This window comes from Convolutriloba macropyga, chromosome 13 (assembly GCF_964194025.1).
Source record: "Convolutriloba macropyga chromosome 13, txConMacr16.3, whole genome shotgun sequence".
In the NCBI taxonomy this organism is placed as follows: Eukaryota; Metazoa; Xenacoelomorpha; order Acoela; family Convolutidae; genus Convolutriloba; species Convolutriloba macropyga.
The window spans coordinates 18,714,038-18,741,850 of NC_134480.1; the positions used below are offsets into that span (position 1 = coordinate 18,714,038).

At 35.7% G+C, this 27,813-nt stretch overlaps 2 protein-coding genes across 2 annotated transcripts; one reads left to right on the forward strand and one right to left on the reverse strand.

Annotated features, from left to right (window-relative positions):
• The first annotated feature begins 1,436 nt into the window (after window positions 1–1,436).
• Window positions 1,437–11,983, forward strand: LOC142352309 (mortality factor 4-like protein 1). Its single transcript, XM_075404842.1, has 4 exons — window positions 1,437–1,686; window positions 4,706–4,891; window positions 5,428–5,592; window positions 11,043–11,983. Exons 1-4 carry the CDS (start codon window positions 1,479–1,481, stop codon window positions 11,786–11,788), a joined length of 1,305 nt encoding a protein of 434 aa, XP_075260957.1. The 5' UTR covers window positions 1,437–1,478; the 3' UTR covers window positions 11,789–11,983.
• Window positions 11,984–16,147: 4,164 nt separating this feature from the next.
• On the reverse strand, window positions 16,148–27,157 carry LOC142351865 (uncharacterized). Its single transcript, XM_075404104.1, has 4 exons — window positions 27,075–27,157; window positions 26,430–26,551; window positions 23,486–23,652; window positions 16,148–16,522 (listed from the first exon to the last, which is right to left on the reverse strand). Exons 2-4 carry the CDS (start codon window positions 26,455–26,457, stop codon window positions 16,253–16,255), a joined length of 465 nt encoding a protein of 154 aa, XP_075260219.1. The 5' UTR covers window positions 26,458–26,551; window positions 27,075–27,157; the 3' UTR covers window positions 16,148–16,252.
• Window positions 27,158–27,813: the final 656 nt, after the last annotated feature.

The following is a 27,813-nucleotide window of genomic DNA, read 5'->3' on the forward strand; positions in this document are numbered from 1 at the left end:
CTCATTGATTCAGTGGTGGCTATTCTCCGGCAATTTTCGGTTATGAATCTATGTTTAGAAAACACAGGACTTTGGATCGTTTTTCGGAGTTGTCTGCCTTTTTCAGGGTGTCAATTGAAGTGGAACAATGGCTAAACGATTGCCTAATTTCTCATGAAACTATTTCTGATTAATGATTCTACAATCAGTATTATATTATTTAGCGATGATTACAAGCGTTTGGTCATGCCTCAGTGGCTCGTGAGACTTTATAGGAATTCCGACTTTTCGTCATATGCTATTGATCACACCTTATCTTTAAGTATGTGAAAATGTGCTAAATGAGATAGAGATATTATTAACCAATCAGAATAAAGAATGACAATTTTCTTGATGCCAACTTGAAGTTCTATATGTATATAAGTCTTCTCGTCTCTTTGGCGCTGTAAAGGAACTAAGTTCCTGTATACTTTTCCTTCCCCCAAAAGCCTCTCATTTTTATAACTCAGAACTTTATTTCCCGATTGATGTTGATTTTATTGAAGGAGTCAGAAGTGATTGACTTTCTCTTCCAATATTATTTATAGTAAGGGATTTGCCGTTTTTGACCAGAACTTGAGTGTCCATGGCGCGAATGGTGATGTATATATAGAGCTTGATTTGCTACCATGAGCGTGACTCTACGAAATTAAAATATTGTTGAAAATTGGTCTTTGTATGCAAGACTTAGGCCGAAGTGCTTAAAAAAGCGCCATCATGAATAAAAAAATTGTATAAATGAGAAATAAATGAGTTGTCATGAACTTAGATTTCAAAATATTGCTGGTTTCAATTGTAACAGATTCAAGATAGAACCTGCAAAAATGCAGATGCTCCTCTCTTTAACAATTCTTTTCTGTTTCCAAAATAGCGCAAAATATGCAACGAAAGGTAATCAATAATATGAAAGGTTAACATCGAACATGATGCGTGGACTTTTTACCCTTTCGTCACTATAGTTCTTTTTTCGATTCCAAACTGAAATATATTTCAAAATTATTTAAATTGATACTTGTACTTTTCAACATTGCGTAGACCTTTAACCAGTCAATTGAGTTTAAATTAACTAATTTTTGAATACTCTACAATATCCCAATCTCATTCATCCCAAAATGTAATCCTCTCCTTTTTTAAGTTTGTGGTTCAAATTTTCACTGTTCCCCCTCAACGGTTTACTATAAATTTTTTTTATTGAATGAAATAGATTTTGAAAACAACAAAATGATACGTTCGATTTTTTTTCTATACGATACGTTAACAAAAAGTTGGAAAACCCTGGGATATATATTCCCTCATTTTTGAAAAAAATGTCACCAGCTAAGTGTTAAGCTCTGGTGATCAGGTTTTGAAGTGCCACAAGCGTGTTCGCAAATTATATTTACGAAAGAGTTACTCAATTGCAAAAATGTTCGAATAGCTGGAACCGGTTTCAGATGATAGTTCATGAGTAGTCAGTAGTAATGCCTGGTGGATCTGGTAACAGCAGCAAACACCAGACTCGCAATGCCACTGCTCTGGCGGTGTTTCAGGAGAAGGACAAGTGTCTCGTGTTCCACAAGGACCAACTCTACGAGGCCAAAGTGGTGAAAGTGGACGAGACAGGCAGCAAGTATCTCGTGCACTACAACGGGTGGGGCAATCGACACGATGAGTGGAAAACACATGCAGGTATGCACAGCCCTAAATGGACACTTTCGACAAATTCCGTCATTGAATCATTAAGATTTCGTCTTCCGTTAAGCTTAAACAAAAGCGGGGTGGTTCCCATTATTGAAAGTTCCCATAATGGGGTGGTTCCCCCGCCCACGAAATTAATACCCCCAATACTGTATGTTTACTGTAAATACTGAACTAAATAAACTAAACTTAGAACTGATTTCGACCATGAGTTCTCTAACCAAGTATTTTGTCAGTTTAAAAATTATATAGATCTAGTGGATGGTAACTTGATAACGGTGGGGATAGTCTGTTTGATATTCTTTGAAAGATACTGGTGCGGCAATAGACCTTTTAGATTATTTTTGGAAGAGAAAAACATGCAGCGGTAACTTTCGTAAAATATAAAATTTGTAATTAATTGAACCGAAATGTGCCGTGGTTAACGTTAACTTGGTTTAAAATCTTTGATATACCCTAAATTTAAATTTATTGTAAGTCTAGGGAATCTATCTGCCTTCACATTTCTTCATAATTTTAGCACAAGATACTAGTTTTCAGCGGCTATTACTGTGAAACTACTTGTCCTTCCAGAGTCAAAGATGCCTATTATTAATAGCCGCCTCAGCTTCTTAGCCGGCTAAGCGCTCCTATTTTTTTACAATTCAAAGAATTTGAATTGTATTGGGGCGCTGTCTTAAGATCTGTTCACGCATTTTTATGATTTTTGAAGACAAATTGGAGTAGTGATTTTGGTCATGCCGAAACAGGAAATGGAGCGAAAAAGCGGGTGGTTTTGCGGCGTGACATTTTTTCAATCTAATTTTAAAGTAGAGTGAGAAAACAGTGTTTGAAGAAAAATTCGCTTTCTCGCCACTGGTTTTTTGTTCACATGCGGCAATTTCACTTTGATTTTTACTGTTTGATCGATTTTTTTTGGATCGGATATTTTTCTAAATGGTTTTTTAATCCATTCATAGTTCATTCTAGGCCTAGTTTTTTGTTTGAACCAATTTTCTGTTGCTTTTGATTTTTGTTCACATGCGGGATTTTAACATTGGTTTTTCAGTTTTTTTTTATTTTAATCTCATTCAGGTCTATGAAAATTCTTTGAATTGTACGTCAGGACTTGTCCTGTTCAATTGCTCTCAAACGAAGTTTGTAGCAATTGTTTTAGTCCTGTCGGTCTTTTTTATGCGATTTGTCGCTTGACTGATTTTTTGTCCGACTCATTTGACTTTTTGTCCTCAAAAACGGGATAAACAGGTAGGTTTTCGAAAATTTTTTGAGTGTTATCAGCCCTAGGTGTCAAGGGCATCCTCTATGGTTTTATAATAGTTTACTGCATAGTTTTTTCATTATTCACGTCTCATCAGACGCAGGGACCAGAAAACCACTTAAAGGTTTTAACTGAAAATTTTTTTTGCCGTGGAATAGCTTTCAACTTTTTGTTAATATGACAAATTTAGCAGTTTTTTGAGAAAACTTGCTTTTTTTCAAGTTTTTTTTTAAAATGTTTGTCGGTTATTAGGTTTATCCAGCCTCAAGAGCCAAGGAACCCCCTCTAGGGTTTGACAATAGCATACTGTATAGTTTCTAAAGGTAATGGAATGTTTTTCAAGATTTAACACCACGAATTTTAGCATTTTTTGACAAAACTTTTTGCATTTTTTTCCCAATTTTTTTGACATTTATTGTCATCATTCAGTTTTTTCAGCCTAACAGAAAACCTCTGTTAGGGCTTGATAATAAGCCACTGAAAAATATATTCGGCCATTTGTTTTCAACTTTTTATAATCACAATTTTTAGCAGTATTTTTTATGCAGCTTGAATTTTTTTTCATTTTGTTTGTAGTTTTTTAGGTTTTTGCAGCCTCAAGAGCCAAATAACCTCCTCAAGGGTTTGAATGTTTTCAAGATTTTAATATCACGAATTTTTGCAATTTTTAAAAATATTTGCAATTTCAAGTTTTTAATTTTTTTTCGTTTTCCGGCACCTGGGTCCTAGTGACCTCCTCCAAGGTTTGATAAGAAGCAGTTGCATAGTCTCTATAGAGAGTTAATGGAATGGTTATCAATATTTTAATGACTCCTGCATTGGCAGTTTTTGATGAAATTTAAATTTTCAAATTTTCAGAAAATTATAATGTTTCAAGTTCATGGATCTTTTTGAGCCAGTGAAACTATTTAAAACTTGAAATAGGGATGCTGGATAGTCTCCCGAGAAAAAATTAATGGTTTTGAAGATTAAATATCTTGAATTTTAGCAAGATTTTGTTAACATTTGCTATTGTTTTCAAAATTTTAGAATTTTTTTGTTCTTTTCTGAGTTAAACGATCATTACTGTCCAACGAAACTTCTAACTCTTCCAGATGGGTTACTTGACATAACTTCAGAGACATAAATTAGTTTCAGAATCGAATCAAGGAAAGCTAAAGCTAGCCTCATTAAACAGTGGCTAGCTACTGACAAAGCGAACCGCTCGCCGGTCGTTTTAGTGCAATTCGCCCGACGTTAGTCGGTTTTGTTGTTTTTTTTTACTTCGGCGAAAAAAAAATTGGCTGTACCTTAGTTCACAGCTTTTTCAACATTTTGCGTGAAATCTTTTTGACTTCTCTTGGCTAGTTTCACTTTCCTCTCATTTTGCTAAAAGTGTTCTTAGACAGCAGTTGCTCAGCAAAGGAATGCAAAATTAACAGAGTCAGATCAATAAACGAAATCAGAAGTAGAAACGGGATAAACCCATAAAGATCAATCTTAGATGCCCGTTACTCGAACTTTGTTCTTAGTTACCATCTGTAATGCTTAATGGTATTGATACTAGACCCCTTGTGGTTTCACTACGAAACAGGAGTATGTTCTGCTCCTAAATGACCTCAAAATAGTTCGCACATTAAAATTGTTTGTACAAAAATAATTGTTTCGCTGTTTTTCTGTTCTTTCAATCCCAATCTTGGTTATGGGACTCAACGGCGGCTATTTTCCGACAATTTGGTGGGTATGTTTAATAATGCAGTTAACTGATTTCAGAGTTGTTGCGAGTGACTGAAGAGAACAGGAAAAAACAGCAGGAGCTGAGAAAGAAGGGAGAATCTCCGGAACCCTCTTCAGATAGAGGCAAAGGAGTTAGAGGAGGAGGTGCCAGCAAAGACAAGGAAACAACACTAGCCAGCTCCAGGAAGCAGAACACCTCCTCAGCCAACAAGGCCACCGCTGGTCAGGATTTTTTCCCACACTGTAGATCTATTTCATAACATTCGTTAAGCTTTTTCAGAATTAGGTTTAACACCAATTGTCTGAGATATTCCTCTGGCATTCTTCGATTTTTCGATTGTGGTTCTAAGAATATATTACAAAGTGATGTCGGATTTATATTAGTGCAATCTTTTGAATCGTTGATGATGATGTTCATGCTACTTATTTCTCTACTTTTTCTGTCTCGATGTTTTGTACTTTGATCTTTGCACGACAGTTCAGAGAAGGCTTTTCGTCAATTTTTATGTTTCTAAGGGTTTTGCTCGTGATGTGACTTGATTCGCAATTCTCATTTGATTCGTATGCAATAATATTTACTAAAAATAATAAGTTCCAGATAGTACTTAATTTGATTGCTTTCACAAGGATTTTTGAAAACACCTTGACGATTAAAAAAAAGTTTGTATGGTCGCAATATGAATTCAGTAAGTTGTATGTGCAGCTGTTTCGACAAAGAAGCTATATTTTCCCGTTTCAATAGGCTAATCCGTTTTTAGGAGACAGTGTGGACAACTCGGATCTGTCCAGTGGTCGTCCAGACTCACCCGATTCTGTCAAGAGTGAGGTTTCTTCCTCTTCTAGTGTGAAAGGGACAGTTGTGGTCTCAGAAAGCAAACAGAAGACTCCTGCAACATCCACAGCTACCAAAACACCTCAGAGAGGTTAATTCTCTAATTTCAGAGACATGACCATAATCATTTTATAGTACAAATAGTTTGATGATTAATCCATAGTCATTCTGTTCATCAATTTATACATGCATTCATTCTGTTATCACATTCTGTTCATCAATTTTATACTTTATCAATTTGAAAACAAATAGTGATTTCCTAACTCCATAAATGTTTTGCACGAATTTTCAATCCCTTTTCCTGGCCCACTTTTTTGGTTTTGTGTTTTCGAAAACTGACCTTTTTGTGATACCTCGAGTATTGGGCGAGACAAAGGCATTGAGCAGATGCAAATTAAGTGGCCACTCTAATTGAACACTCTAACCACCGCTTTGCGCTTTGTCGCTGCTTCTACAATGAACGCACCGAATCATTTCTACTCATTGTTGCGCATTTAAACGTCTCAACAGAAAAATTACCTTGAATAACATTGCAAAGCTTTCACATCGCTCTATGCAGCTGAATTTTGAAAAAAAAGTCATCTAATCTCAAAAGGGTACTATTCAGTAGATGCGAAAGCAATGGTCATGTATGATGTGGATGCTCCTTTACCCCTATATCCTCGATGATCAGACTGTCACCTAGACGTGGTACGTAGATGACGGTAATGCTGCTAGTACCCTTGAATCTATAAAAGTTCTACTGGAATAGTTTTATGAAGGAAGTGCCCTGGGATCCGACAAAACCAGAAAACTAAGAGAAATCTAATAGAACTATTTTCGGGTGTAGATGTTGACGTAATCGAAGTGTATCGTAGTCGATCTTGTTCCGAAAACTTGCTGAACATACCAAGATGTCTCCTCAGAATGTTAACAGGCGTTTCATAAATTGACTGCAACACTAACTGACATAAATAGCGAGACCAAAACCATAATACGCTATCCTACTGCTGGATCATGCAGATAACATTACAAAAATAATCTGATCCGATCAATTGTAATTCACCAATAAACGATGCATTTTTCCCTTCGATGAGAGAGAGGATGGCCTTAATATGTTACTGCCTAAAAGCAGTGCAAAAAGTTTAAAGTCTATTCAGGTGTGTCAACCATTGTGAAGCTGGTGCCGAAGACGCACTTGTTATGCAAGGGCAAATTCTCGGAAAAAAAGAGAAGGTACATGCTCCGAGAATAAAGACCAAAGAAAAGATCTCATTGATTAATGAAGGCATTGTTTCTAGATCTTGCGCTAGGCAAATAGGAGCGAGCATCTTGCTGGATAAATTTGCTTCCGCTGAAAAGATGGAATTTCGATTTAAGCGAGGCCGAACTTAAGAGTTGCAATGTTGACAGTTACGGCTCGGGCCCAGTTCAATTACCAGTGCGTAAGGGGTTACATTCTATTTAGCTCTTTCCGTGCTCGTCCAAAAACCGGCTATGCTCTGAACAGGAACAATGAAATTGTGCCTGCTCAGAGCTTCCATCGCCAACATACACAATGACGTTTGTGATTTATTGTAGAGCACTGTCTACGTATCCATGATGCGCGATCAATGCGCGAGCTTCCCGTTGTTGATGCGTCTATTTGGAACGATAGAAGATGAAGGACAATTATCGTCTGAACTACTCTGATAAATTCTTTTGATATAACTCAAAAATCTTGAGTAAGATATAACTCAAAACTTCATTCCTAGTTGTTACCGAAACATGGATAAATGAAAAAACTGACATTTCCGAGTTTTATCTGTGCAAGAGTCATCATTTCGTTCACCAACCAAGATCATCATTAACTAATGTACAGAGAGGCGGAGGGGTAGGTATTTGGGCTCCCAAACAGTTTACAGTAAAAATGAGAAATGATTTGAACACAATCAATAGAAGTTTTTTTGAGTCAATGTGGATTGAAATTGGTAAGCCTTTAACACAAAAACTACTCATTAATGTAGCATACTGCCCCAATGTAAATCTTTCTGGATGAAATGACTGTAGAAATTTCAAATGTGTATTCATATACAGATAATCCATTTTTATTCGGAGATTACAATATAAACTTGATAGGCGCAAAAGGTAGACAGTCACTTGATATTTTCACAGCAAACAATGGGCTATGTTACGTAAATGAAACGGAGCCAACATAGACTAATGGTGAGAAATATTCGTTAACTGATCACTGTTTTATCTCGAAGAACCAAATTTTCGAAGCCAATGTCCTAGAGTCGACTCTTGGAGTTGATCACTTCACAATAGTATATCAGTCATCATTTAAGATAGATCACAGTGATAAAAAAGACAGTTTTTGATACGTAATACCAAGAAATATTCAAGGTCAAATTTCAATCGTGACATTGCGCTGCAAGATTGGTCGCCTATGTACCAGATTAATGAGCCTAACGAAATGTTTCCGAAATTTATCGACATTTTTGAAACTATACTGAGTTTTCATGCACCCTTGAAATTGGTAGAAAGTAGTACCAAAAAACAACAAAAGCAATGGTTGACAAAGGAATCACGTAGTCTCATCAATGAAAAAACACCGTCCCTTTAATGCGTGGAAGAAAAACCCAAAACCAGAGATTTATAATATTTACAAATCTTTACGCAATTCAGTGAATAGAAAACTGAAAAAAAGCTTCAGATGATTATACAAAGAATTTTTTCCAGCAGCTACCAACTTCAAGAGAACAATGAAAATTCATCAAAAACAGGATCAACTCCAACAGTCAAATAGAAAAAATGGACAAATTAAATGAAGGTAGTCATTTTATTTAGGATGACGGGAAGATTGCCAATATTCTTAATTGACGGGAAGATTGCCAATATTCTTAATAACTGTTTTGCGAGGCTCGGATTATACAAAAGCAAAGACGTTTCTCCAAATCATTCTTCCCTAACATTTGAGGGACCGGAGTTTAGCTTCCGACTAGTCACCGGAAAAGAATTGTATAATGTTATTGATAATGTACCTAAGCGTAAATCGTCCGGACCGGGCTATATACCAGCATGGGCGCTAAAAGATAGTAAACTGTCTATTGGAACTCGTTTACAATTTGTCGCCAATGAATTTATAAACAAAAACACGTTTCCTAATATTTTGAAAACAGCCCTTGTTACACCTGTTTATAAGAAAGGAGACCGACTAGAACCAGAAAACCCACATCAGTCACACCGACTACATATCGACCCATATCAGTCACACTAACTCTACCAAAAATTTTTGAGCGATAACTACTTGAACAACTAACTCACAACCTAACTCTTAATGGTCTGGTTAACAAGAATCAATTCGGATTTCAAAAGCCAAAGTCGTTTCTCGATACTATCATTTCATTAACTGAAAAAATAAACCAATGCGTTGACGAAAACGAAATTGTTGTCACACTTTTTTAGTCTTAGCAAAGGCTTTCAACTCAATATCTATAGATGTTTTTGTGAACAAAATAAAAAGGCATGGAATGGGAGAGAATGCAGGAATCTTATAAAACTCCTTCCTTTGTGATAGAAAACAGTGTGTAAAAAATGGGATAGCAAAATCAGATTGGGTTGTCATAAATCACGGTGCTCCTTAGAGAACTGTCTTAGGGCCGTAAATTTTTATACTTTGTCAACGACTTCAGTGAGCTGTGTCAACAAATTGTGATGTATTACAGTTTGCCGATGATACAGCAATTCTATGTCATGCAAAGAATGAAGCAAGTTTGCAGCTAATAGCTGAAGATACATTAAACAGGACAGATCAATATATGAAAAACAGGTTAACCCTGAATGAGGAAAAAACAGAGTTAATCGTTTTCAGGATTGAAAAACTGCAGATCATTGAAACTGTCGATTTCAAGGGACACCGGTTGGAAGCCTCTGAAAAATGTAGATATTTAGGTGTAATAATTGATAGGGAACTGACATACCAAAATCAATAAAATAAGGTTATCAGTAAAGTGGCTTCAGCAATCAGATCATTATAATTGGTTCGTTATTAGGTACAGTTAAAAACAAGAATAAATCTTTTTAGATCTCCAGTTTGATCTCATTTAGATTTAGTGCGATTTTTTTCTCAAAATTTACCATCTTGCTCTATTGACAGAATTAACAAACAGATAAACTGGGGCATAAAAGTTTGTTTTATGAAAACCAAATACGAGACTGCCAGAGATCTACTTCTGGAGATTAAAATTCTTCCAGCAGAGCTCCAAATAACACGGGTGTCATTAAATAGGTTTTTCAATATTCTCCAACAAACAAGAAATCGCTCTAATAAACATTTCAGATTTTTGGAAAACGTGCCAATTATTGCAAACAAACGAACCCATAACCTTTTCTTAGAACAAAAATGTAAGTCAAATTGGACTACTGATTCAATTGTTCGTAACTTTATTCGAAAATGGAACACACTTCCAATTACAATTAGAAATGAAACGTCGAAGACCAAATTTTAATAAAAAGTTACAGCGGAAATGCTTAAACGACACGAAATAGACAGAAGGGTTGCAGGATTCAAACATATTTTTTAATAAACTATTTTAAAAAAACCGAACCTTAATTTGTTATGAATTAGAATATAATAATGTTTGATTAATAAATTTATAACATGTAACATTAGCCAATTAGTTATTTTAATTTACAAGTTTCAGATTTTTAAAAATAATAATAATGCTTTAAAAACCACGTGTATATCTTGTTCCTCTTAATTTATGTCGCCTTTACTTTGCACGCAATGCCCTTGATATTAACAATTGTCAGAGTTTATACATGTGTGAAGGAGTTTCCCTGCTGCTCCCAAGTGTACCGAATACCCATTTTTTAAGGGGTTGGGCTCTTATTATTGAGTTGTTTTAGAAAATAGACTGCCCCTTATTGGGCGGCATGTCTTGAAGTCATAACTGCCCCCCTGCTGGGCGGCCAGAAATTTCCGAACGAGCTGCAGTTTGCACACTCAATCACCTCTGAAGATTCTCATTATGACTGTGCCGCACACTTATAATTGATTAATATTTGGTATCCACATTTACCCGACTTAATAACCGTCCAGTAGTCCTCTCAATGACGAAAAACGCAAAGAGTTTGAAATATGAAGGCTAAAAATTATCAACTCAAATTTTGTCTGCGTTAATTCTTCAATTCATCAACCTTAATTTAATTTAACCTATTATTTTTGAGCCCTCGCTTATTTTGGTCATCGGTTACTGTTTGGTTTTTCAGGCTTCTACTGTTCCACCTCTAATCAGGCTATGTAAACCATTGTTAGTACAGCAATATACAAGTTTTATCATAAATGTTTTGAAAAAATTTTTTGCTCTCTAAACACTTTTCTTGACCACTTCTCTTGCAACGGCTTAACCAATTTTCTTACAAGGCGCTATTTATGACCATTCTGTAACAGAGAAAACAAGTCTGTAAAAACAAGTCTTTGAATTAATCAGTTAATTTGGATTATTCTTGACGTTAATCAGTCTAAAACACAATGCTAAAACCATGTGTTATAGTGCAAGATTGTGGTTATCATTTCAGGCACGAGAGAGAAAGAGTCCTCAACCAATCAAGTATCAGAGGAAAGATCTTCCAAAAAGCGATTGAGAAGGGACGACACAACTACCCAAACAAACACCACCACCTCCAACAGCCCAGAAGCCAAGAAAGCAAACTTAAAGCAAGAAGCTGATCACACAACAACTAATGAGAAAACTCCAGCTAATAGTAAATCGAACGATGCAAACTCCAATAATTCGCAATCACCTGAAGTCAAAGCAACGTCGGTTCAAATGCCTGATTCTTTGAAAGTAGTTCTGGTCGATGATTACGATTCAGTCGTGAGGCAGAAGATGCTGGTTGATGTGACTAGTCCCAAATCAATCACAGTAGTTAATATTATTAATGACTTTGTCCTACAAAGTACAGACGAATCTGCGCACCACGTAGCCTATGGCGTGAAAGATCTTTTTGATGTTGTTTTGGGTTCAAACTTGCTCTACAAGTTCGAACGACCACAGTATGACGAAATTATAAATTTAGTTAAAGACAAGAAAATGTCCGAAATTTACGGCGCCGAACATTTTCTGAGATTTTTTCTAAAAATTAACGAGTTTATGAAGGAAGCAAAACTTGGTAAGAATTATCTGTCGACAATTGTGCCTTATCTAAATTCAATGCTGTCTTATATCAAGAGCAATGCTGATAAATATTTTGATGCAAAGTCAAGATACGTTCCATCAACTGCGGATTACCTGAGAAAGAGTATTACTGACTATGATCAGTAGACGTCTCATATTTTGGATCAGAACTGTGCAATATTACTAGACTGTCAAAACTTCTACATAATATTGACCTTCTGGACCTTCTATAAACTGCTTGAAGCTTCTGGTTTTCTATTTTAGGCCCCAAGTATGTACTTGAATTTTGATTTTTTGTAAATTGTGTAATTGAATTTCACTAATAGATCTTTTGACTTGTAAGATTAATGTTTTCATCTCTGTTCACCAGGACCAAGTCAGGAAATAGCAAATTTTGTGGATTATCCCTTCAATTTGAAGAGCATAAGAAGGATAGTAAGGTACACCATATTGATAGACTTAACGTACATGGTTTCATTTTGAGCACAACTTGAGAAAATTCCGACTAGAATGTTTTTGATGAGGCTCGGAAATGTGCGTTGTCACGTAATATTGTGAACTACTCTCGTCCGCAATCATGAAATAAAACAATAAGTATATCAAATTCTATTCTAAAAAATCTGTATAAAGATAAGTTCGCAAAATCAGATATTGACTACGAAAATACTTTCAGTTTTCTCACGGCTTATAGCCATCCACAATCTGTACATATATTAGCAGCGACGTGAAATGTTTGCCGAATTTATAAAAAGTAAAGATTAGTTAGTTTCCAAAATTTTGTAAATGTATTTTCTGAAAACTAGACATTACGCTATGGTAGCAAAAACATATGTACACAAAAAGACTATATATACATTATGCTACCCCAAAAAAACCGTACAGCATGGTTTCTGCTTTTTAAAAACGTCAATCAACAGCAGGTACACAGTATGCATAGAAACGTTAACTGGAAGCAGTTTCGAGGCAAATATGCATTTTCACATAGCTTTTCCCGAGCTAAAATCAGCTGCCGATTCTGTTATGTTCATGATGGGAGGCTACACGTTATTCAACCACTGCACTGTGGGTTATAATGGGCAGGGCTCCAAAATTGAAAAAAAAATCCGAAAAAAAAGATAAGAGAAGGTTGTAAAAGATGTAAAAACCTCTTATACTGCATCTGAGTGGTTCAAAACCTTCTCGGCAGCTGAAGTATAATTTCCAGAAATTATGGAGTTCTCAAGAAATGCTGCATAATTTTTTTGAAAAGCATTGTTATAATATTAAAAGCCCCAAACCTTTTAGTTGAATGTTTTTATTGATGTTTTCGAATGAACAAGAAGTGATTACCTATATTTGGAGCGCAAAACAATGAAATTGACAGATAACTTGACTGGCATCCTAACTAGCATTATCTGTCCATTTCATTGTTTTGGGCTCCAAATATAGGTAATCACTTCTTGTTTATTCGAAAACATCAATAAAAACATTCAACTAAAATGTTTGGGGCTTTTAATATTATAACAATGCTTTTCAAAAAAAATTATGCAGCATTTCTTGAGAACTCCATAATTTCTGGAAATTACACTTTAGCTGGCTGGAAGGTTTTTGAGGAACTCTGATGCAGTCCATGAGGTTTTTCAATCTTTTAAAACCTTCCCTTATCTTTATTCCGGATTATTTGAAATTTTGGAGCCCTGCCCATTATAACCCCAGCGTAGTGGTCGAATAACGTGTAGCCTGCCATCATGAACATACCATAATGGACGGTTGATTTCAGGGGAAATCGACATTTGGTATGTTTCTGTAGTCTTCCAGTTAAGTCGTTATTATTAACTCATTTCAAACGAAGTTCATGCGACTTAAGTCGGTAATGTGTCAGAGTTAACTTGACTGGCACCCTAATTAGCATTAACTCTTAATTATAACCGACTAACGTCGCTTGAACTTCGTTTAAAATGAATTAATAACAACGACTCAACCGGAAGACTACAGAAACATTCGAAATGTTGAAAAACATGAAAGCCTTAGATTGCAATGAAAGCTAGTAGAGCTTTTGGGAATCCACATTTTTTACCATACAGATTGGCTCCCAAAATGAAAGGCTCAGAATAGCACTGATCTATAGATTTTAAATTAGCCAAACCTCTAAACTAATTAGAAAATTCCAAAATCCGAAAAAAGCATTAGAGTGCACCCGACATTTTGTGTAAATTTGAGTTATGGAATTCCGTACCCATGGTCGAATCGTCAAAAGACACAGAACTACAAGAATTGATTCATTTTTAGTGCAATTATGATTTATTGCCCATTCTGTTAATGAATTCAGCTTTGACTTGAATCTTTAGTGATGTAGAGCGCCGCCAAACAGTCACTTTAGACCTGTAATTTGTGTTAATATAATGAGAGAGATTTAGATCAAGCAAATTTCAAACTCAGAATAATGAAAAACGATTTAGGAGGTTACCTTGTGAGACAAATAGGTGTTGCCAAAAATGACGGAAAGTGAGCAACAGAAAGTGGACGTGTTGCAACAAGACCCATATTCAATCACATATACTCAAACATTCTCATAGAATTACCATTGTCAAGGAAGCAAAAATTACCTCTATGTTGATCTCCTGGTGTATAGGAACTTTTAATAAAATTTTTGTATAAGCGTTTTTATTTTTTGGTGAGCGTGTTTTTTAGGTTTTACGTTTTTCCATGCTTACAGGTGTGGTTCTGTAGGTGCGTGTTTGTGTGTTTGATGAGCCGGTTTCTGTATTTGCATATTTGCAGGTATTGATGTGTAGTAAAGTATGTTTGCATGTGTGGAAAACACATAAGCTGTAAAATGGCCATTCTCAAAGAAAGCATTTTTTGTTAAATGGAAGAAAAAAGAAAAATCTGTCCGCCGCTGCAAACAACATCATCAATATAAATATGAATACGAATACTACAATTAGGGGTAGACAAATGGGGCCGTAGAGACCCACCTAGTATCTGCACCGTGTTAAATGATAATTTTTTAGCTTCGTTCTGAAATAAAAAGAGAGCAAAAATTTTTTAAAAAAGCTCCCCTTTTTTCCAATACAATGTGACAAATGAATGTCAAATTATTTCGTTTAGAGGTCTGGTAATCTTGGTTTGGTTTCTTTCAGTTCCACCAGGGGAGACGAAAGAATTTTTTCTCTTTAGTAACTTTTTTACTAAGTTCCTATAGTTTATCAGAAAATCAGATAAACGGACATTTCTCCTAGACTAGAAGAACTAGAGTGGTCAAAAATTCTGGCTAGAATCAGGGCTTAGAATGGGGTTACATTAGCACTGAATCAAGGATCAGGAAAAATGAAAATCGACAGATCAAATATATATGTTTTACCGATTTCTCATTTTGTATCAAAAAGGCGTCCTTAAAATTGTGAAAAAAAACTTTTTTATTTTCAAGATACTTTGCTCTCTTAGACTGGTGGAAAACAATCAGTTCGACTATTTATTATTAACTGCGAATCTGTTGATGTGTCTGTAGTTATCTTTAGAATTGCTGTTGAGATGCTCTTGTTCCATTTATTTAACTTATCTGTAATTGTTTCTACTAAATTGTCCTTACACATTAATAATCCTACTGCTTTATGATTTTCTTTACCTTTACTCAAACAAATTTTTGTTCCGACCCCACTTGTGGGGGGAGGGGGGAGGAACTATATACTCAAATGGGTTTTTTTGTTCAGTCAATTTTGGCCGATCGATATATTCATCGCAGTGAAATGTGAGTGGTCTCACTGAAAAGCTGGTCCAGCGTAGAATTCAAAATTAAAAAGATTTTTTTGATTTTAATTTTTTTTGAGGAGTTGTCGAGGATTGAAGTTTTGTGTGAACACGGGATATTTGTTCACTTTTAATGTGATTTTTCTTCAAATTAAGATATTTTCTACAAAAAATAGTATTTCAATTTTAAATTTCTTGCCAAAAATGAATCAATTTTGTGTTCCTAATAGACTAAGGGCGTTAAAAAAGACTAGTTCTGGTCTCAGGGAGGTTCAATATCAAAAAATTCGAATTCTATTTGAAAGCTGATGATTTTTAAGACTTTTAAAATTTCTTGGTTTAAAAAATGTTGATTATTTTTTGAATTTCGCCTCATTGATCGTTGTCTTTGTTGACTTACTACATATTCTCCTTAAGAAAACTTTCATTCAACAGTTAGCAGAAAGTAAATTCGAGTAGTTAAGGTTTTATCAGACTGCATTTTGACGTTGTTGCTATGTGCTTTTAAGTTTAGATTTTCAGTTTTTGTCGTGAAATTATGTTTTTGCTATTTTAATGTTTGTTTTTTTTGTGTCGTAGTCTGTTTAATGTCAGATGTCATTGGCGCTGTAATGAGGCATGACATTATGTAACTCAATTAGTAGATAGGTTGTGTAACGATTGTTTTAAAATCAAACATCTATTTCTGTTATCTCTTCACTTGGTTGACAATTATGTCAAAAATGTAGACGAGCTCGAGTCGGAACATCATGTGCGAACGCACATTAACGAGCCGCCTTGTTAAACAAAAACTCAATTCAGGATATTTAAAACAGAGCAAATTTTGATAACCAAATTAGAAAATTCACAAACGTTCGATTGTCAATGTTTAAATTGGGCAGTTCAGCTAATCGAAATGGTTCCCATAGCAAATCCCTTCGATGCTTTGAACAAGACCTTGTCATGTGCCAAGTCATCTTTGCATGTAGCCTGCACATATACATAAATGTCAGCCCATTTGCAAATCTTTTTGCCCAGAATGTATGAGTCAGCTACTGGGTTCCACTCAACTAGGGTGAGGATGCGTCTGTTCCCCCCAATCTGTTGAGTGAAGATGAGGTCATAGATTGCGAATATGGGACCCTCTTCTGCCGTAATATTTTCTTGGAAATGCTAAAAACAGCAGGGCGATGTGTGATTCAATGTTTCAATGCAAACTTTTTGATGGTGGTTTGTTCTACTATGAGCACAGACGCTAACGCAGTGGAAGCAGAACAATATATTCAAACCAGTGACTCTTGCTAGAGAACTGATAAATTTGATATAATATAACAGCTTTTTAATATTTAGCTCTGTCTTATCTCAGGTGGAGTTCCAAAGACAAAATGACCTGTGATCAAACTCACCTCTATAGACAACTGTCTAGACGTTTGTGCGCTCGAAAGTGCCTCTGCTATGACTTGAGATCTCAACCTGGGAGAACTGTTGTTCCTCTATATTGCATACTAATATTGCTTCTCAAGAGTTTATCTCAATACTAAATTCACTTCGAAAAAGATTATAAAGCAGACCGACCCTATTTGTGCTATAGCTTGTAGACTTTAAACTTTTCAAAAGTTGATTTGATTTCATTTAAAAATTTGGGTCCCACGAAATTATGCCCCCCTTAATAGTTGAGACTGACTTTGAAGACAATTTCATACTGTATCAATATTTGTTGAGCAAAGACGGCTTGAGCGACCGAAAAAACTCTATATTGATTTTGGGCATTGAATTTTAAATTCCACCATCCAAATTGTAAATTCCTTAATAGAAAAAATACGAGCATGCCTCTAAGAGATCACAAAAATATTGGAACACTAGCGCTGCAATTTTCAGGGAACAGTTACCAAAAGAACCGTGCCGCTTATCAATTTACCATTATTAACAACCAATAACTCAAATGCGAATAAATGAAATTTTATTTTGTGACCGTATGAAGATGTACAGTAATGGCCATCAACACGGCATGCAAACAAGTGATGCAAAAAAACTGAAACATCCACAATAAGTGAAAAGCTGTCGAATTCTCCGCGCATCCGTCTTGAACAATTTTGAATCGAGTTATTTCTGCTCATTATTAATATTGTTCTTCAATAACTCACAGGTTCAATCCCAAATTTTCAATAATAAGAAGCCAGCTACGTATCTTGACAAAATGACAATTCGGTGACATTGACTTGATCTGCAGGTTCTTTCACTGAAAATGTTATGAGCTTTTCTTAATTCCGCATTCCACAGTGCAAGTTCACCATCTTTCAAAGGGCGTGTACGCGCAATTATTTTGTTCTGGTTTTAGCATGTGCTGTTTAAAAAAAGATATTTTTGTAGGATTTAATCCTCAATTGCCGAATTTGGCTTGTGTCTGGCATCTCAACCTGAGATGCACTCAAGTAAGAAGAAACCTTAAGAAACTGAAGATTTGCTTCAACCACGTTTAGCAGTAATAGAAGTAAAAACTCAAATCCAATTTGAGAAAGGACATACAATACTTGGTGAAAGAACGACGACACAAATAGAAATGATCTATGAACAGCAACATTTACAGGTAGATTTAATGTAAAAACTGCAAATTTATGTTATATCGAAAAAAAGTTCTCCAAAAAATAACTGTCAATAGCATCTTTGAATTTTTTGATGAAATTAAGTAATTAGGTACTCTGAAATTAAGCTTTCTTTTTAATAATTAGGATGTACTTCATGAGCTTTTACATAAATTATGTTTGTCTAATTTAATTTCCTAGATTCATTTAATTACACAATGGGTTCCAATTGAGCAACACGCGTTGTTTCAGCACTGATTACTTTATCTAAGTCCACATCTATCAGGCTGTTCACGAGTTTGAAGAGCAGCAAAAGATGGTTTTGATTTCATTGATAATCTATAGACAAAATAGCAAGAATCTATAGAGCATCGACATATGATTTTGTTCTACTGTGATTCCACCAAACGGCGCGTTATTCAAACTTTTTAAGTTTTGGAATAGCAATAGCAGAAGGGTACCAAAACAAAGACGCATATTAGAGTACCAATTAAGACCTCAAAAAACATAGGAGCCTTTTCAGTCGGAATCAAACGCTAACGTGTACATTTTTTATGAGGAAGCTTAGTACACCTGTCGATTTTCACAGTTTTAAACTTAAATGAAGATTGGAGCGAATCTCAATGCTGGGCGATAATTTTCTTCTTTACGAAGGGAAACATTTTTAGGCGACAGAAGTGAAAAATTCCACATATATTGCCGAAAATTTAGTTTTACCACTTTAGAAGACATCAGAATAATACGGAGAACAATTGGAACAATGTATGAATCCGTAGAGCAGCCACCGTAGCTCATTGTTCCGACACCTCTTGAGGGGGGAGGAACTATATAATCAAATGGTTTTTTTGTTCAGACAATTTTGGCCGAACGATATATTCATTGTACAGAGTTGAGACTGGTATCATTAGAAAGCTCATCCAACTTAGAATATGGAATTGAAATGATTTTTTATTTCCGTTTTTTACAAGGAGTTATCGAGGTTTAAATTTCTGAGAAAATTAGAGTGAAATCCGTTATTTTTATATTTTCCGGAATTTTTGACTAAAATTTTGTCAATTTTGCTAAAATTTGATAAAATTTTTTAAGAAAGTGTTGATTTTATTTTAAAGACAAAAAATATTGTCGGCTATTTTTATTTTTTTTTGTCAAAAATTTTTGCCAAATGTTTTAGAAGTTTTTCATCAAAAACAGCACGAAATAAGTTTCTTTAGTCCACTTTGATTGAAATTGGAGGAAGTACAAACCCAAACACCACTAACACAATCTGTGTAGACTCAAAAGGGGCTATTTCTACTTCAACTTCCTTTGAGATTACTCTGTAATTAAAACTTTACGTTGTAATTAAAACTTTACGCCGTTTTTTCTAACTTTACTCGTTGATTATCAAAAACGCAGCAGTTACTTTTGATTTTTAACAAACAAATTATCTATATCTATAACATTCGAAAAAATAACTGTTCGTAATGGACAAACAGCATTTGCAGGGATAGTTTTGGACCAATCTTCTTGGACTGTTACATTCCAAAAATACTTCAGATTGTAATCAGTCGGTCTATTTTTAAAGTAGTCGATCTTTTTAATAAAAATTAAACAACAGAACATTTCAAATTAAAGCTTAGTAGTGATGGGTCTAATTGGCTTTCTAAGCAGCTGGAAATTAATGCACCTAGTTTTTTACTTGAAAGCTTATGATCGTTTTGACTTCTAAAAATATTTGAATTTCAAATAAATAAGGGCTGATTGAACTTTTGAATTTTTTACTAATTAAAAGTTCAATCTCTATTGCGGTTTTACGCCTTAAGTTATGGTTTTCTGTGTGTGATACTACTAGATTTCACAATTTCATTTTTATGTATTTGCCCTTTTCTAACTTTTTGTAGTTTTTTCACATAATCATGTTATTGACAGTTCATATAAATTGATAATTTTAAGATCCTTAACGAAATAGATAATGGTTTTAACGGTTTCGACACCACTTTCTCAAAAATATTAATTGAATTTTTTAATTTTGTCTTTAACTGTCGTTTTTATTTTGTGATTTTAGTCGGATAAAAGTTTCTGTAGAATGACCCGGTTTTATTGGTCTTTCATCTTCAAACAGATGAGACCATTTTCTGATTAAGTCGACAGCTGATGGCTTTCATCACTTTGAAAACTATTGTTTTCCGATTAAAAAAAACACTATTTAACTGCGCAATTTTTTTCCCTTTATTTATTGTCGGTTTGTTAACTAGTATCGTTAATTACAGGCCAAATATGAAATTATTGTTGTCAAAGGAAGGTGTCAAAAAGGAGTGGAGTCACAAAATCTAATGTTTTTTCGAGAAATTGTTATGACTTTACTTGCTTCGACACGAGTTTTTCATTTAAAAAAGCAAACTAATTCCTGATTTTTGTCATATTTGACGTTCTTTTCGTTTCGTACACGTAAGACATTTTCTGGTTAATTGTAGTTCTCAGGAGCTTCCTTTGGAAGAAAAAACAAACATATTTAATTACTTCATTTTGTAATTCATGGCTTTCCTGACTTTGAAAAAATTTTTTATTTGAAAAAAATAAATATTACCTAGTTTTGCCTTCTTTTCTATTTTTATCTACTTGTTACCTAGTCTCATTAATGATAAGTTACCTACTATCTTCAAATAATACATTATTTGTGTTCAAGGAATGTGCAATCGGACATATTTTGAGGGCCAAAGGATGGCTTTACGGCTTCGGAAGCGTTTTGTGCCAAGTTTTAATTGATTTTTGTTGTCTATTTGTTGTTCTTTTTCTAACCACATAAAGAATTGAATTCCGACAGGTCTTAGTGCCCTTCTATATAAACATTGATAATCGTAAATCTTTGGGATATTTTAATTGATTTCTAATGGTTTTCATTACTTTCAAATTAATTGTTTTTTTAAGAATAAGAGAAATTTCAATTTTACAGTTTTTATTCTTTATTGTCTAATTGTTACCAACCCTTTTTTATGAACTAGTCCCATATATTTTCTAGCGAATTACAAGTTATTTTGTTTAGGTCAGTTTTATCTGACGCTATTTTGACTTTGTTATCAATTTTTTGTTTTTTAAAACGGACGTAAAGTTTTTGATGTAACTTATGTTTGTTGTTGTTGTTGTTTATTGCTTTTGCTGTTCGACTTGACTTACTTTCTTAATATTTGCATATCTCATCAATCTAATGCATCGTTCTTTACTCCACTGAGTTATTTAACTTGGAGGCTATCTTTCCGTTCATACGCCAATTTTTTTTTGAATAATACTTGAGTTTTTGGGTTTTTCTATCTGTTTCTAATTTGGTAGACAATTATACCAAATTTGTGGATGAGCAGAGTCGGAACCTTATGTGCGTTCGCACATTACCGAGCCTCCTTGTTGAGAACAATTTTGATATGCTGCAGTTTTTGCTCGCCGCAAGACGAAGTCGAAGCAGTTAAGGGTCTGAAACAGGTAGATAAACAGAAAGATTCAAGTTGTACGAGCAACAAAAACAAGCGCATTGATGTTTTCGGAGTTTTGGTTTCACTTCCAAACCGATAGCTCGACTCAGAAGATGCAACCATGTACAAAAAGAAGTACGTTCATTATCAGAGAAATTACTTAGAAAGTTGTAATTTTGTGTAAGTTTTTATTAAAAGAGAGATGAGTGAAAGATGAACGCGATTATGTAAAGCTAGTAGACGCTGTTTCTATGTTCAGAGAAAATTGGAAGAACGCAATTTTGCGGTCTGCGATACTAACACATCAAAAAAGTTATTCTAATTTTGATACGTTGAAGTTTGATTTGTGATATTTCCTCTGTTATGAGTGGAATAGTTGATAAATGTCGCAATGACCAAATAGTCGCAAGTCGCAGATGGGATTCAATTTATTGTCAGATATTTGAGGGCATGTAACACAACTCCAGTCAATGCCAGACATATTGAAGTCTCATAAAAACATTGTTGTAGGAAACCTTATGATGTTTTGAACTTCGTCAAATATTCCAACTAGGATCTTATCGGTTTGTGCCCTCCCCCAGTACGTTATTCGCCCCCATTTACAGAGCGCGTGCCATTACATAGTGAATTATGTAAAAATATGGCACGTGCGTAGGGTGTTCAAATAATATGCGCCCACTAAGGTGGGGGAGCACAAACGGAAAAGATCCTCCAACTATGTCATAGTAATAATTGGTATAACTCCCAATGTGGACCTGTTTATTTTTCTATACCTCCCAAGAAGTGTTTTCATAGTTCTCCTTGATGTCGTAGTTGTTCAACTCATTGAAAGTCATGCAATGTAGAGAGTGAGGTCTAATCAACACATACCCATTGGCCCTGCCTGAGAACTTGAGAGCCTGTTTAGGTCAGTTTTATCTGACGCTATTTTGATTTTGTTATTAATTTAGTGTTTTTTAAAACGGACGTAAAGTTTTTGATGTAACTTATGTTTGTTGTTGTTGTTGTTGATTGCTTTTGCTGTTCGACTTGACTTACTTTCTTAATATTTGCATATCTCATCAATCTAATGCATTGTTCTTTACTCCACTGAGTTATTTAACTTGGAGGCTATCTTTCCGTTCATACGCCAATTTTTTTTGATTAAAACTTGAGTTTTTGGGTTTTTCTATCTGTTCCTAATTTGGTAGACAATTATGCCAAATTTGTGGATGAGCGGAGTCGGAACCTTATGTGCGTTCGCACATTACCGAGCCTCCTTGTTGAGAACAATTTTGATATGCTGCAGTTTTTGCTCGCCGCAAGACGATGTCGAAGCAGTTAAGGGTCTGAAACAGGTAGATAAACAGAAAGATTCAAGTTGTACGAGCAACAAAAACAAGCGCATTGATGTTTTCGGAGTTTTGGTTTCACTTCCAAACCGATAGCTCGACTCACAAGATGCCACCATGTACAAAAAGAAGTACGTTCATTATCAGAGAAATTACTTAGAAAGTTGTAATTTTGTGTAAGTTTTTATTAAAAGAGAGATGAGTGAAAGATGAACGCGATTATGTAAAGCTAGTAGACGCTGTTTCTATGTTCAGAGAAAATTGGAAGAACGCAACTTTGCGGTCTGCGATACTAACACATCAAAAAAGTTATTCTAATTTTGATGCGTTGAAGTTTGATTTGTGATATTTCCTCTGTTATGAGTGGAATAGTTGATAAATGTCGCAATGAACAAATAGTCGCAGATGGGATTCAATTTATTGTCAGATATTTGAGGGCATGTAAAACAACTCCAGTCAATGCCAGACATATTGAAGTCTCATAAAGACATTGTTGTAGGAAACCTTATGATGTTTTGAACTTCGTCAAATATTCCAACTAGGATCTTATCGGTTTGTGCCCTCCCCCAGTACGTTATTCGCCCCCATTTACAGAGCGCGTGCCATTACATAGTGAATTATGTAAAAATATGGCACGTGCGTAGGGTGTTCAAATGATATGCGCCCACTATATGCGCCCACTAAGGGGGGGGGGGGGGGCACAAACGGAAAAGATCCTCCAACTATGTCATAGTAATAATTGGTATAACTCCCAATGTGGACCTGTTTATTTTTCTATACCTCCCAAGAAGTGTTTGCATAGTTCTCCTTGATGTCGTAGTTGTTCAACTCATTGAAAGTCATGCAATGTAGAGAGTGTGGTCTAATCAACACATACCCATTGGCCCTGCCTGAGAACTTGAGAGCCTGGGCTGCACTCAACACGTACTCGTGGAAGTCACGCGAACCTAAACACACCACCATATATAATTGATGCAAGAGCATAGAATATAAATTGGCAGAAAAACTGAATACTTTTTCCGGATCTTTTGCCCGCAAAGCTTTGTGAAATTCAATTTTTCGCCCCATGCGCATTTTATAATGTTTTACATAGTAAGGGCTATATAGCAACATACAGCATTCAAGTGAGACTCATAAAAAACACTGCGGGCGAAACAGAAAAGATCCTTTTTTACCCATCATTACGAGCAGGCGCCACTACCAAATAAAGTGGACTATTTTGACCAGTTCACCTCTGTAATTTCACAAGACACACCTAAATACAAATAAAACGAGTCTTACAGCGTAGAATATGGCGACAAAGGAACAATTATACCCAGGTTGAGGTCCAGACCCAAATTTTCTTCTGATCAAACTTTCCAAACCAAAATTGTCTCTGATCAGACTTTCCAGACCGAAATAAGCTCTGATCAGACTTTCCAGACTGATTGGGTCTCTGATCAGACTTTCCAGACTGATTGGGTCTCTGATCAGACTTTCCAGACTGATTGGGTCTCTGATCAGACTTTCCAGACCGAAGGAGTTCTGATCAGACCATCTCCAGACCATGGTCTAGACTCAAATTCAGACCATTGTCCAGGACCTTAATGAGACTATGATCAGACCCAATTTCAGACGCAAGTAGCCTCTGATCAGACTCAGTCGAGACCAACTCTTCAATTTACCACTGATCAGAAACTGTCAACAATTGGTAGTTTTACAATATTTTTGTCTCCAAATTTTACGAAGCAGATAATATTAAATAAAGGTGGGTGTTAGAGTTAGGGAGATTGCTCGAAATGAGTAAACAAAAATTCTGAGAAGTATTTTCTTTACACCAACAAAAAATGTGGTCATTACCATGTGTGAACCAACCGATGCATGTTTTGCTCTGAAAATGGCTTGTATAGACTAACATGAGGAGCGACTATCAAGCACTAATTAGAATAACTATTATTAAGTCTGATTCAAGCCATGGTCGCAGATGAGATCTAACAAATTGAACTCTCACTCTCAATCTAACTATTAAACATCCACTAATTAGAACTATTATTATAAGGTATAAAATGATCAATCATGCAGCGTTATATCCTACAGAGAGAAAAGAAAACAGTTCCTATTACCAATTCCCGGAGTTATTACCCAGTTTATTTCAGTACTGAACCAGTATAAATCCCAGACTGTTCAAGTCGGTTAAATATTTATGTCAAAATTAAGACCGGCCGGATCTATTCTGTCCCCCCCCCCCGCTTAGTGAGCATAAATTTTTTATGACCCCCAGGCGCACGTGCTATTTTCCTACATAGTAACGTGCTATATAACAACATATAATTTGTAACTGGGGATCGTAAAAAACACTGGGGGCCGAAACAGAATAGATCCGACCGGCCAAGCAAATTTTTTACTCTGACTATCAAACACTAATTAGAACTATAAAGGTATAAAATGATCAATCATGCAGGGTTCAAACCTACAGAGGGAAAAGAAAACAGTTCTATTTACAAATACCTGAGTCATCACCCAGTTTACTTTTGTACTGAAGCAGTATAAATTCCAGACTTCTCCAGATGACAAAAGTAAAACTGTTTAGAGAAAATTTTCACAATAACTATTAAACACTCATTAAGAATTTTATTATAATGGTTTAAAATGATATGATCAATCATGCCGGGCTATAACCTACAGAGAGTAACGAAACTAACAGTATAAATGCCAGACCGTTGAATTATGTTCCCTGTTCAATTCAAAATTAAGACTGGTCTGGCAAAATTTCTACTCTGATTTTGTTATAATCGAATAAAAACGGTCGGGTTATAAAAACGGGAACATAACTGACTAACGTCGCCCAGGTCGAGGTGGCCAGGCCGAAGTGACCCCTGATCAGACGAGTTTCGAGCGCACACATGTTCCAGGTGCGCTCGAATTACATGGTCTGGAAAAAGCTTCGAGCGCACTTTCGTCTGGACAATTGTCTGGATCTTGTCTGATCAGGGGTCACTTCGGTCTGGAACGGTCTGATCAGAGGTCCAAATGCCCTCAAGCAACCGGCAAGCAGTTTGCTTTGTCTGTAGCTAGCTGCTTGGCTCAGGGAGGCTAGCTTAAGCTTAATTGAGGGGGTGGGGTGAGCATGGTGGGGGGTGAGAGCTGGTGGGGGGGGGGGAGGTGATTGGGGTTACAGTGGGAATTAGGTGAAATGCAGGGGAGGGGGGGGGGGAGCTTAAAGTGGTAGGGTCAAACTCTAACAATCAACCTTCAAATCATGAATTTATGTTTCTTAAACTGCTTCGATTAATCACATACTTAGAGACTAATGAGCCATAAGGCTCCAAGAGAACTACTTTAATGACCACCGGGCTATACATGTTTATCTTTTATTTTAAGGACGAAAAGTTATAAAGGTCAGATGAAAAATCGGTCAAGCAACAAATCGCATAAAAACGACCGTGACCACAGCACTTATATAAATGGGCTATATTTTGTCCCCCCCCCCCAAGTTTATTGGGCATATATATATATATATATATATATATATATATATATATATATATATATATATTTACGCCCCAAGGTGGACGTGCTATTTATTACATAGTAAATATTTATTACATGGTATACTAGCGCCTGCTAGATTACAAAACACAATTTGTAATGGAGGGCATAAAACATGAGGGGGGGGGGGACGGAAAAGGCCCATTGAAGCTCAAAAGTGACATCTTAGTCACGTGAATGTTTTGTCCATTTTAACCTGATCGATCATTGTAGAGCATTGCCATCTTTGGTTACGAGATTGGTTGTTGTAAAATTCCTTCTCAAATTGGAAATCTTGGTATGTCTCTGGAATTGTCCTTGGGAACTTGGTGCGGAAACCTAACAACATGGGCATTTATTAATCATCGTGCATTTATATGCGATCGATTGAAAAAGGTGCAATTTTGGGTCTTTCCTATTATAGCCCAACCTATAGCTCCTACCATATAACCCATTGCTCCCAATCATGGTGGTTATACCATAATGGGGGGCTATGATTTTGTGGGGGCGCCATAATGGGAAAGACCCCGATCTACTCTTATAAATCCCTGAACTTAGTGCAGTTCTGTTTCCCAATGGGGTCAAAAATAAGCTGAGTCCAATTAGGCTACCAGCAAGCAACAAAGAAGAGCTGTGAATTTCTTCCGAGCCTATCATGCGTTTCATGCGATGATCAGTTACTCTTATTCTGAAGTCTCGTATTAGGCCGTACACTATTGTTATAAATCGGACCCTTAAACGCATAAACTAAGTGCGGGTATTTATCTCCGAGCTCATAAAGGGGAAGGGGGGCTTTGCCAGAGCCAGAGATGAATTGCCTGGTCAAAAATACCTCCAGATATACGCAAGAGACTCAACAAACCTTGGTTGGATTAGTTGTTGTGGAAAAATAACACGTGCTACCGATTAAAACAGCGCTTAACTTGTCAATGAGCTAACTCAACATGATTCTTGACTTCTTCACTCACTAATCTGGTCCAATGGACTTGCTTCATTGGATCATTTTCGTTTGTGCAGCCCCCCCCCCCGCGCCACCGTACGTTATGCACCCAATAATATGCACCCAATAATCTGTTGACGAGGGGGCAAACGGAGAACATCCGCTTCATTATAAGAGTCATGTATAAGAGTCAAGAATCATGTGAAGATGGAAGTAGCATGTACAATGTTTTCATAAACGTTTTCAGTACTACTCTGGAGTTTCACGCGCCACTTATAAAAAGCTTTCAACCAGAAAAAAACTACTGCTGAAAAACGTTGGCTAAAAAAAGAACTGAGAGAAGAAATCACGAAAAAACATAGACTTTTTAATATCTGGAAAAGGAACCCATCGGAGCAAGCGCATACCATTTTCAAATATCGGAGAAATTTGGTTAATAGGCGTTTAAAAACAGCCCAAAACGATTTGCAAACAATTTTTCAATGAACTACCAACAAGTAAAGAACAATAAAGTTTCATCAAAAAAAGAATTGGCAAAGAAAGGGAGTGTCTCGTTATAGACAAACTAGTCGATGGTGAAAGAGAAGTAGAAAATGAACTTGATATTGCAAATTGTCTCAATAGAAGTTTTCAAAAATTAGGCTTATACAACGCAAAATAT

Excerpts from the sequence above, each read along its gene's own strand:
- LOC142352309 (XM_075404842.1), top strand. The coding sequence starts at position 1,479 with ATGCCTGGTGGATCTGGTAACAGCAGCAAACACCAGACTCGCAATGCC. Across the intron at positions 4,892-5,427 it reads AGCCAACAAGGCCACCGCTG|GAGACAGTGTGGACAACTCG; the intron begins GTCAGGATTTTT and ends ATCCGTTTTTAG. Across the intron at positions 5,593-11,042 it reads TACCAAAACACCTCAGAGAG|GCACGAGAGAGAAAGAGTCC; the intron begins GTTAATTCTCTA and ends TTATCATTTCAG.
- LOC142351865 (XM_075404104.1), bottom strand. The coding sequence starts at position 26,457 with ATGGCAATGCTCTACAATGATCGATCAG. Across the intron at positions 23,653-26,429 it reads GCTCTACAATGATCGATCAG|GTTCGCGTGACTTCCACGAG; the intron begins GTTAAAATGGAC and ends TGGTGTGTTTAG. Across the intron at positions 16,523-23,485 it reads ATGCAAACACTTCTTGGGAG|CATTTCCAAGAAAATATTAC; the intron begins GTATAGAAAAAT and ends TGCTGTTTTTAG.